Below are 12,669 nucleotides of genomic sequence, written 5' to 3' on the forward strand. Positions count from 1 at the left end.
CTTCCACTGATCCCTCTCACACACTCTCAAACAAACAATCTCTCTCTCTCTCTCTCATTCTGTCTCAATATCATTCTCCCTCTCTATTCCACTCACTCTATCTCATTCTGTCTGAATATCTCTTTCTCTCACTCTCTCTTTGTTCGGTGAGGGATTAAACTAGATAGCTCAGTTCGATTGTTATTTATATTGAATGCGGTTCTGAGAGATGACCTGACCACTTCAGTTCAACTGCTGTATAGTGTGAGATCCACGTTGTAATGGCAGTATTTGATGAACATGGTGTTGCTATCCTTGTCTATCATTCGACAAAACAGATAGCGCTATCGTTTTCCAACTCTGCAATGTTGCCTGATCGGTTTTTAACCATTTAGAGACAAAATAAGTTGACAAAATACGATCTCAGTCATGAGAATTGATTAATAAATCATAAAAGAATATATTTTCTTGAATTCTCTCAGAGCTTTTCCAGCTGTGCAACGTTGCCAAATAGTTTTTTCAACAATTTAGAAATATAATTAACTAGTCGTCGGGCTCGCTTCGCTCGCCATATCCGTCTAGCCACCTCATCACAAACTTAGCTAAACCTCTGTACCACATTTGAACATTTTATGTCTATTACTTGATGAAAGAACTGAGAAAACGCAACAACCGCTAATTTTGGGCGTATCTCTGGCGTTATTTCTAATTCCTTCTAACACAACATTATTAACCCTAGCTTAGCTTCTATACTAAATTTGACCAATTTCTGTTTATTATTTCTTCTCGATAAATCTGAGAAAAAGCAACTAATTTTGGGCGTATCTTTGACGTTATTGCAAATTCCTTCTAATATACAACATTATTATTAAACCCCAGCTGAGCTTCTGTAGTAATTTGAACATTTTCTGTTCATTTGTTCTCGATAAAGCTGAGAAAACGCTAAGAAACGATGGAAAAACGCAGATTTTGGACGAATTTTTGGAAATTTTTCCAAAGCCAACTGAACATACCTACCAAATTTGAGCGAGTGATTGAGTGAGTGAGTCAGTCAGTGAGTGAGTGCCATTTCACTTTTATAGATATATATTAAACAAATACTTGATTTCAATCATAAAAATTTCTATTAGTCTAATTCTAATTCATTGAATAATACATTTCCTTGACGGTAAGAATATAATATTGTTCATTTTAAACAGGAATAAGCAGTTATCTAGAATGGATAATTGTTGTTATCATGATGATGTTTTTTTCAAATAGCTTGTTTGAGTGAGCACGTCTAATCATGATTATTTTGGGTCAGTTTTATGTTATGTTCTGCTGCTCATTCGCCTGCGTGCCCTCGTCAATAAATTTCATTTTTTCTTATCCATCCTTTCTTAGCTGTTCCAGGTTGTTGGGTACACGTCTCCCCCTTTCCTCCTCCTTATAATTGGCATCTAGAACAATTATTCTATCATTGGAAAATGTATCTCCTTGACGTAATTAAAATATAATCAATTTTTCAACGAGTATGAACAGTTAATACTACATCAGATATACCAGTATCCTCTTCAAAAGACAGTGGCAAGGCAGAGGTATTTGATCATCATTGGTGTCGCTATCCTTGTCTATCTTTCGAGAAATCATATAAACCTATTGTTCTCTGGGTTTGCAACGTTGCCAGGCATAGACACTCTAATACAAGGCCCCGGCCTACGATATTGCAACGTCGCAGTGTAGGCCTAGAATCTAATACATGATTGGTGAAAAAGATTTTAAAAAATACTAGCTGATCTTTTTCATCAATCATGTATTAGATTGTAGGTCAGATTCAGGTCTCCTTCTTTACTCCTCAATGAAAAAGAAAAAGAAATGAAAATATTTAAAAAAATATCAGCTGATCTTTTTCACCAATCATGTATTAGATTCTAGGCCTACACTGCGACGTTGCAATATCGTAGGCCGGAGCCTTGTATTAGAGGTGGCTATATGCCAGGTCGTCTTTTAGCAATGTAGAAATGAAACCAATTCACTGGATATTTTATCTCATTCATGATATTTCATTAATAAGTAATTTGAAAAATATTTTATTTTTAATAGAATATAAGTGATGATTAAAACCAAGAAAGACCAGTTAATATTACATCAAATTTACAGCTATCAGTTATCCTCTCTAGAAGTTGTGGCAAGGCAGAGAATCGGCAACACTGTTCTACTATCTTTGCCCACACTGCCATTATAACGTGGACCGTACAATAGAAGTCAGTCCTACCTTGCCGGCATTTGTGTGACCAGAGATAGTGAAGGGTGGATTGATCGGGGAGGATATTCACGGGGAGAATTATGGGAGGAGGGTTATGAGGGTTGGGGGGGGGTTTATGAGTGGTTATTGGTGGGAGGGGCTTGGTTAAAGTCAGATGAAGATCAATGGAACTCTAGACTTGTGTGAACTGTACTTAATTTGCATGAATTGATCATGGTATTATTTATAGAGGAATGAATGTTCACTGTGAGAATAATGTTCATCTCTCCAATGGTCTTCAATTATTATTATTGTTGTGTGTAGTGCTATGGTGAGATCCATGTTATGATGGCAGTGGAGAGAGATGAAATAACAAAGTTGTTGATTCTCTTTCTTGCCACTGCCTTCTATGAAGGCCGATATAATACAAGTATACTTTTCTCTAAGATAACTGATACCGGTATAGCTAATGTAATATTAACTTTCCATCCTCTTCTATTAGTGAAAGAAGATGTATTTTCCAATGATTAAATGATAAATGTTATAATTGACCGAGCGAAGTGAGGTCTAAGATTCAAGATGGGACATCCATGTTAACTTCCTATGTAAGAGACTAAAATACCTATCTTATAAATTTTATAAATTGAAAAAATGTGCTATCTTTCTCAGAATGCAAACAGGTATATACGGCACTAGTAGAATCCCTAATGCGATATGGTTTAATAGTTTGGGGTGGGACTTTCGATACCCATATTAAAAACCTTTTTCTAATACAAAAATTCATCATAAAGACAATTTTAAAGAAACCTAGAACTTATGATAGTAAGATTTTGTTCAGTGAATTTGATGTTAAAACTATACGACAGTTATATCTTAGTTGCATAACAAATTACAGTTTCAAATACGAGCATAATTTCCCTCTAGCCGATGACATAAATTATAATCTTAGACCTAATACAATAAGAAAATATGAAATATATAACACCAACTCAGCTCTTCTTAGAAGGCAACTTTACTACATTAGCAGTAAATTCATAAATATACTAGAAAGTGAATTTCCACTTAATAATTTCCGAATAATAAACACAGAAAAAGAGCCATAGAGGCATGGCTAAACTTGAATTATTTCCAATCGTTGACTTTTATACAATAATCAACTTCATATTATAAATTATATTTTCGAACACTTCATACGCTAGATTCAAGTTTATATATTACATCCCTGATTAAGCTGATTCACGACTCACACTGGCGCACAAGGAATCTTCCTTTTGCCGGTGTTTTTGCCTCACCTACTGTACTTATGCATGTGATCATAAATTGAATCTTCATTTTAAAACTATTGTTTATAATGTAAAGGATATCATTTCGTTATTATATCCAATTAAATAAATGTATGTATCTTGATTTAAGTGCAGTAGCATATACTTATATTTATTTTTTGTAAAGCTTTTTTGTATTTTGTTTTTGGTAAATAAAGTCGACGGTTTGGCATTTCTATCAATGTTTAAATGTTTGAATGTTTAAATCTATATATATGAAAGCGAAATGTTTCTCACTCACTCACTGACTGACTCACTCACTCGCAGAACTAAAAATCTACAGGACCAAAAACGTTCAAATTTGGTAGGTATGTTTAGTTTCTATACGTTCAAATTCGGTACAGAGTTTCCGCTGAGGTCTACATGCAGGCGAGCGAAGCGAGCCCGCTGATCTCATTTTTGGACGATCCATTCGAGGGTCCAGGAGGCGGACCCCCTGGCTAGACGGATATGGCGAGCGAAGCGAGCCTAACGGCTAGTGTTTATAATATAATATATTGCGCATTCACGGCGAAACACGGTAATAGATTTTCATGAAATTTGACAGGTATGTTCTTTTTTTAATTGCGCGTCGACGTATATACCAGGTTTTTGGAAATTTTGCATTTCAAGGATAATATAAAAGGAAAAAGGAGCCTCCTTCATACGCCAATATTAGAGTAAAATCAGACTATAGAATTATTCATCATAAATCAGCTATTGCTCTATTGAGTCTATGAGTCTATTGCTCTATTTCCATAAGGTCCATAGTAATTTCAATCAGGTACTTGTGGATGAGAATACTGCATGAGGTCTACTGTTCACAGAACTACTAGTTTATTGAGATTCAATATTTTGTTAATTATACTTCTACATTGTTAAAAAACGCGCTGGCAGCGTTGCAGAGCTAGAAAAGGATAGCGCTATCGGCTTTGTGGTATGATAGACAAGGATTTGTTAACTGCCTACCATAAATGATAGCTGATACCAGTAAATCTGAACTAATATTAACTGTTCATTCTTGTTTAGAATAATAAATCATACTTCATTTCGCCAAGGAAATATATTTACAAATAATGAATTTCCATAGTTGAGATTCAATATTTTGTTGATTATTATACTTCTACATTGTTAAAAACTATTTGGCAGCGTTGCAGAGCATGAAAACGATAGCACTATCCGCTTTTTCGAATGATAGACAAGGATAGCAACACCAATGTTAATCAAATACTGCCATTATAACGTGCACCACACTATATATTCTCCAGTCTTCCCCATCTTCACTTCTATCTCATTTGAAAAAGGACTGCACCATAGAAGTGCCTCACCCGACAGTAAAAATGAGTGACAGCCCAGTTATATGAGAAAGTGACGCAAACGACTCTTCTTATCATTGACAACATTGAATGACATTCATGTCAACTTCTCTCCCCATGTCTGACAAATGCTGCAATCATTCCATATGCCGGTTGAAGAATGACTATAATAATAGGAATTTGAAGTATCGGAACGAGATCCTCATACGTTAAGATGGTTCTAGTCATCAAACCGATATTGATGACTCTCCACATCTATCTACTGTATAATAATATGATAAAGGAAAGAATTAGGATGACGTCATTATATTGACGACTATTAATATTGATGACTCACGACATCTATCTTTAACGATAATTGACCGAACGAATGAGGTCTAACATCCAAGTCGACGGTTTGGCATTTCTCTTAATGTTTAAATGTTTATATATTTATATGTTGCGCATTTACGGCGAAACGCGGTTATAGATTTTCATGAAATTTGACAGGTATGTTCCTCTTTTAATTGCGCGTCGACTTATATACAAGGTTTTTGGAAATTTTGCATTTTAAGGATAATAATTATGAAAGGAAAAAGGAGCCTCCTTCATACCCAATATTGGAGTAAAAATCAGACTATAGAATTATTCGTCATAAATCAGCTGACAAGTAGTGATTACACAGATGTGTGGAGAAGCCAGTCTATTACTGTATTTGTATAGGGTCTATAGTTTCAATCAAAGACCTTGAAGAGGTATGCATCTTAAAGCTGTGGTTACTCCAAAGTTATTAACAAAATTTAATAACTTAATCCTTATAGATTCTATTAGATTGAACGGAAGTTGACAAACACACATCTTCATCATGTGTATGATAAGTTATGTTCTATCTAATATAATCTTTAAGAACTGAGTTATTTACATTTTGTTAATAAATTTGGTCTAATCGCAGCTTTAAGGTCTTTGGTTTCAATATTTTGTTCTGCAGTCATGGTATTATTATGCGTGCCCATCAGTATCAATATTCTCACATTCGAAAAAAACTAATTTAATAGGTGAATAAAAATGAACAAATTAACTAAATAATGCTGGAGAAATTATAATATCTTTGATTCTAAAAAAATAATTTTCATCAGATAGAAAGATCATCACGGAACTGGATGAATTATATCATATGGAATACAAATTCAAACGTGAACTGAGTTTGTCAACATTTAAAACGGTTGACATCTGGTACATGTGGATGAGAATACTGCGTGAGGTATACTGTTCACAGAACTACTAGTACGATGAGGGAACCATTCGACTTATACACGTACGGAGTAGGAGATTCACGAATGACGCATCATCTCGCCTGAACTATACTGGGCTGATTAACTTGAAATTTAATTTTGCATGAATAATCCTATACTATTGAACGAGCAATTTCTGTTTAGATGTTTATATAACTGTATGTGACCGGATCTCGAAAACGGCTCTTACGAACAAAGTAGGTTTATGATATGAAAATTCGATTTTACTGGGTCTCAACCCTGGGATAACTCGCCGAAGGACATTAAAAGGATAAATACGTCCTTGTAGAAACAGCTGGAAATTGTGAAGTCTGTCGATCCCGTAATGGAAGTGATTGAACGAGTGCATGTGTGGGATCATTTAGCTGATCTCACGAGAAGAAAAATTCAGCAGGAAAAACTTATTCTCGTTTTTTTTTTAGAAAACATGTCTACTTCAGAAAGTCCAGAATAGTAACTAGATGCTGTTAGTGATACATAGTATATTTACAAATATTGTAGCAAACATAGTATATCATTCTAAATCGAATTCATAGTATATCTATTTGTAATTGATGATGTGTTGTTTTTTGAAGTGTGAATAATTGTTATTTTGATGAGTGATAGTAGCTTAACCTAGATTTTGATTTGGACTGTAGTATGAATTTGGGAAGGAGAGTTTTGGGCATAACCCGTTGTGCCTCCTTATATAACTGTAAAATAATTGTACGACTGAGAAAATAAATAAATAAATATAAACCAAAAATTCAATCATCCGTTAGATGTTTTCTATAAATGATGTCTTCCAGTTGGAATAATCCAGTTTTTAGCGGCAGTTTTAAATCTTCTTGGGTTTTCTATTGACTTGATTTGTGCAGGAAGTAGATTGTGGAGTTTTGGTGCCAGGTGGTTGAAGAGTCGTTGATATATTGCCTTCCTAGCCACGCTCATATTAAGAAGGTTTCTGTTTCTTGTGTTATGACTGTGGTTCCTTTGTTGAAAGCTTTCCGGGTTTTTGTGTAGTCTGCAAATTATTTCCAAGGAGTAGAGCTGTCTTATGTCCATCACACCAAATTCATTGTAGAGCTGGTCTGACGGATAACGAGGTGGCCTCTGCTTGATGATCTTCATTATTAGTTTCTGCACTTTTAAGAGGGAGTCAAGGTGCACGTATTTGTTACCCACATCCTACAATCCCATAGGTAAGCATAGACTGAACTAAGGAATAGTGGACCATCTTTATGCACTTCTCATCAATCAATGTTCTCAGCATTTTAAACTTGTAAATGGTATTTCTCAGCTTCTTGCAGAGGTTGGTCTCACCGTGGAAAAGGATCCAGTATAACTCCCAAGATATTTATACTTTCCTTGCCCTATTACCATAGGTAAGGAAAAAAATATTGATATTATTATGGTACCCTAATTTCAAGTTTTCTATACGTTTCAAGGTCCCCTGAGTCCAAAAACATGATTTTTGGGTATTGGTGTGTGGGTGTGTGTGTGTGTGTGTGTGTGGTGTGTGTGGTGTGTGTGTGTGTGTGTGTGTGTGTGTGTGTGTGTGTGTGTGTGTGTGTGTGTGTGTGTGTGTGTGTGTGTGTGTGGTGTGTGTGTGTGTGTGTGTGTGTGTGTGTGTGTGTGTGTGTGTGTGTGTGTGTGTGTGTGGTGTGTGTGTGTTGGTGTGTGTGTGTGTGGTGTGTGTTGTGGTGTGGTGTGTGTGTGTGTGGTGTGTGTGTGTGTGTGTGTGTGTGTGTGGTGTGTGTGTGTGTGTGTGTGTGTGTGGTGGTGTGTGTGTGTGTGGTGTGTGTGTGTGTGTGTGTGTGTGTGTGTGTGTGTTGTGTGTGTGTTGTGTGTGTGTGTGTGGTGTGTGTGTGTGTGTGTGTGTGTGTGTGTGTGTGTGTGTGTGTGTGTGTGTGTGTGTGTGGTGTGGTGTGTGTGTGTGTGGTGTGTGTGTGTGTGTGTTGTGTTGTGTGTTGTGTGTGTGTATGTTTGTGAACACCATAACTCCATTCCTAATTAACCGATTGACTTGAATTATGAACTCAATTTCCTTATACCATGAGGATCCGACAATAAGAAATTCATTAAAATTCAATTCAAAATGGCGGATAATTACTGAAAACCCATGTTTTTCACGATTTTCTCGAAAACGGCTCCAATGATTTTGATCAAATTCATACCTAAAATTGTCATCGATAAGCTCTATCAACTGCCACAAGTCCCATATCTGTGAAAAAAATTCAGGAGCTCCACTCCATCTTTTAAAAGCTCGATTTCAGATCCCAATTGTCAGGCTTCAGATACGATTTGAACAAAAAATTTCAATTCGAAAAGATTAAGCATGAAAATCTCTACAATTAATGTTAGGTAACATTTTCACCTAAAATTGAAAATAAGCTTGAAATTCGAGAAAATGTGATTATCCAATAGCAAACTGTTGGCAACTGTTAATTCTATTAAATCATTCACTATAAAGAGATAGCAGACCTCGTATGTCTCCAGCGTTATTGTCCTGTCACCAGCTGGCTCAGATCTTTGTTTATAAGTAGACTTGAGATGCGCGTGAACACTAGCGTCAGGTGATACATTTTCATAACGGCAAGGAAAGTTGTATGAGTGCGCCACACCAGATTTTTCTGTAGGCTGTCCATGCTGTGTTGATGAGAGAGTTAGGAAGTTGGTTTTGACATTTTTATCAAATGAACTAGCCGTCAGGCTCGCTTCGCTCGCCATATCCGTCTAGCCAGGGGGCTCCGCCCCCTGGACCCCCGACTGGATCGTCCAGGAATGAGATCAGCATGCATTTTTCATTTGGGCATTTTTATCATATGTTAGGACAATCCAGTCGGGGGTCCAGACTAAACGGATATGGCGAGCGAAGCGAGCCTGACTGCTAGTAATATAATATTCCCAGGATTGAAGTAGCAGTGCCGAATCAATTTTTTCGCGATAAATGCATTCAAATCTTCAACTTGGTGCCAACCTAACAAAGACAACTCAACTTAATGCCAACCTGACAAAATTATTAATTTAGTTGCCAGTTAACAACACTGTTCCGAAGAGGTACTCTATCTAGATTATAGTTCTTTAGTAACATATGATATGGAAAATTCAATATTATAATATTATGAGATTGGGAGAAGAAGAATATACATGCTAAAAGACAAACTCTAAACCCTTAAAAACAACCCTTAGAGTTAAAATATTGCCAAAAGATTTCTTAGTGCGCCTCTAAAGGGCCAACTGAACATACCTACCAAATTTGAACGTTTTTGGTACGGTAGATTTTTAGTTATGCGAGTGAGTGAGTGAGTCAGTCAGTCAGTCAGTCAGTGAGTGCCATTTCGCTCCTATATATATAGATAAACAGAAGTCTGATCGTAGTTCAAATATGTTTCCGTCAATCGTCATTATGTTATTCCCCTAAATTATTCTCGTTTAAGAATGGGGCTTACAGTTCAATGAGAAAGGAAAGTTGTTTGAGTTTTTTAATTGTCGGTTTTCTGTGGATAGTGAATGCAGTACTGTTGGAAAGGTTAACTGTTAAGAGATTTTCTGTAGTCTGTCCATGCTGAGAAAGTTGATTTTGTCATTTTTATTAAATGAATGAATAAATTTATATTCATCAAAACCGAATAATACCTTCGAAAAAGTAGCCCACTGCGACTGCAAGAACACATTATAATGTGCGAAAGCAATCGATTTGTCTTCTTATCAATGCTAATTCAAAGCTACAAGGGGCGGACGGCTTATTGACTCTCTCAAACCAACTCTCGCGAGCAAATCTAATCTGGCATTCTGTTTTCAACACACTCCTGCAAACCCTGAATGGAACTCCAATCAAAACCCCACCTACCCTGTAGTCTTCTCAACGACATTGCTGTTACTGTTACGTTACTGTTAGGCTACTGTTACGTATGCTCTGTGACATGACAAATCATTTACTCACTAATCAAACGGCAGTACGCCTCCTGTTTATTTGTCGTGTTCTGATTTCAAATATTCAACTATTCTCAGGGGTGTATATATATATATATATATATATATATATATATATATATATGAAAGCGAAATGGCACTCATTCACTCGCAGAGTGACTGAAAATCTACCGGACCAAAGACGTTCAAATTGGTAGGTATGTTCAGTTGGCCCTTTAGAGGCGCACTAAGAACGGATTTGAAGAAAAATTTAAAAGATACGCCCAAAATCTTGCGTTTTTCAGCGTTTTCTCAGCTTTATCAAGAACAAATATACAGAAAATGTTCAAATTTAGTACAGAAGCTCAGCTAGGGTGTAATAATGTTGTTTTATAAGGATTTGCAATAACGTCAAAGGTACGCCCAAAATTAGCGTTTTTGCAGCGTTTTTTTGCTTTCTCTCAGATTTATCCAGAACAAATGAACAGAAATTGTTCAAATTTAGTACAGAAGCTCAGCTAGGGTGGAATAATGTTGTTTTATAAGGAATTTCCAATAGCGTCAAAGGTACGCCCAAAATTAGCGTTTTCCAGCTTTTCTCTGCATTTTTCAGATTTATCGAGAACAAATGAACAGAAATTGTTTAAATTTGGTACACTAGGATGTAATAATGTTGTTTCAGAAGGAATTGGGAATAACGCCAAAGATACGCCCAAAATCTGCGTTTTCCAGCGTTTTTTGCGCTTTCTCAGCTCTATCGATAACAAATGAACAGAAATGTTTAGATTTAATAATAATAATTCGTTTATTTCACTGCATTTTTACAATAATTTGTAATACAAATACATACATTAAACAAATGGTTGAACATTACCATTGGTAATACAATACATACCTTAAGCATAATAATTGAACATAGATAATAATATTAAGCATTTACTACAGAAGCTCAGCTGGGATGTAATGTTGTGTTAAGGTAGGCGCGCACAGATCGTCATCGGACGGACGGCACGCATCGGACGGATCGGATTATTAGATTTGACGCATTGTTTTCAATTGAAGTGCAATACCTATACGATGCGGATAGATATGCGCACTCCAATTGGAAACAATGCATCCAATCTAATCGTCCGATCCGTCCGATGCGTGCCGCCTGTTCGATGACGATCTGTGTGCGCCTACCTTTGGAAGGAAATTGGAATAACGCCAAAGAAACACCCAAAATTAGCGTTTTCTTAGTTATTTCGTCAAGTAATAGACAGAAAATTCTCAAATTTGGTACAGAGGTTTAGCTAAGGTCTAAAAATTCTGTGATGAGGTGATTTTAATATTTCATCAAAGATACGCCCAAAATCAGCTTTTTTCTCAGCTTTTCTGCGTTTTCTCAGTAAATTGACTTTGAAGCATGCTCAAATGAAAAATGCAGGCGAGCGGGCCGAGCCCGACGATCTCAATTTTGGACGATCCAGTCGGACATGGCGAGCGTAGCGAGCCTGACGGCTAGTCTATAATATAATGAAGGAAAGAATTGGTCTATACACTACAGGATGCTCTTCTCAACCACTATTGAATACAGAAACATGGAAAATAAAGCTTGAGAGTAATGCTGTCTCCCTGGCGGAGTTTTGAGTATTCCTTGAAGTCATTTTCTATTGGCTCAATTTTCAAACTATCTCACAATAGAAGTTAGAATGAACCGTGATTAAGAATGACAACCCTAAAGTGAGGTCCAAGTTAGAATGGCAGTGGAGAAAGATAGGAGAACAACGATCCCGATCCTCTGTCTTGTCAATGCCTTCTATAGACGGTAGCTGATACAGCTTTATTGATGTAGTATTAAAGGTTCATTTTCGTTTAAAATAATCAACTATATTTTATCAAGCAAGGAATAATATTTTTCAATGATTTCATAATGAGTTTTCATAAATAAATGAAAATTTTGTCTATTAATTATAAATTCTACATTGTTGAAAGACAATCTGACAACCTAGCAAAGCGAGAAAGAGATAGCGCTATCTGATTTCTGAATGATAGACAAGGATAGCAATACCACTGCTAATCAAACACTGCCATTATAACGTGGACCTCACTATAGTTAACAATGGAGTATGAAGTACCTTAATATTATTCTCCGTTTCACAAATTAGAAAATGAAAACAACAGAAAATAATGTAAAAATATATATCATTACATATAATATGTATAGTTGAGATGAATTAGTTTCATGATGGAAGTCATGATAGGGATTAATACATATTTATGTTAATGTTTATTTATTTATACGTGGATACAATAACAATCATAAAATATGATTGGGAAGGAACAACAGGCTTGGCCTTATACTATTTCATTCCAAATTTTGATTACATGTCCAAAAAATAGGTTATGTTTCTTCTGTAAGAAGTTCAAGCTCACTTTCGTCCAAAAATAAATATGAGATGCAAATTTAAAATTAGAAAAATTAAAACACCAAATTATAGTAAATATCACACTTAATTATCACTGCACATTGTATTAATTAAGTTATTTTATGAATTTTGAAGCCAAAATACACACAAATCTCACTAAGAACAGCTGTAGTTTATTTGAAAGTTCGTCAGCAGTTGAGCGTTTTTATCTTCCAGTTGATACTGTTTCCAGTGGGAAACAACTCTCATTAGCATAGAAATTGATACCCATAAATT

The 12,669-nt window shown here is 35.8% G+C and overlaps 1 protein-coding gene across 1 annotated transcript in view; it reads right to left on the bottom strand.

Moving 5' to 3' along the window:
* Positions 1-6,859: 6,859 nt before the first annotated feature.
* Positions 6,860-12,669, bottom strand: part of LOC111056403 (Hermansky-Pudlak syndrome 1 protein homolog) — a 31,198-nt gene continuing 25,388 nt past the window's right edge. Inside the window, exon 12 of the mRNA XM_039427057.1 lies at positions 6,860-7,258. Coding sequence (XP_039282991.1) covers positions 6,860-7,258 — 399 coding nt within the window. The remainder of the gene's footprint in view (positions 7,259-12,669) is intronic.

Source organism: Nilaparvata lugens, chromosome 4 (genome assembly GCF_014356525.2).
Source record: "Nilaparvata lugens isolate BPH chromosome 4, ASM1435652v1, whole genome shotgun sequence".
NCBI lineage: Eukaryota > Metazoa > Arthropoda > Insecta > Hemiptera > Delphacidae > Nilaparvata > Nilaparvata lugens.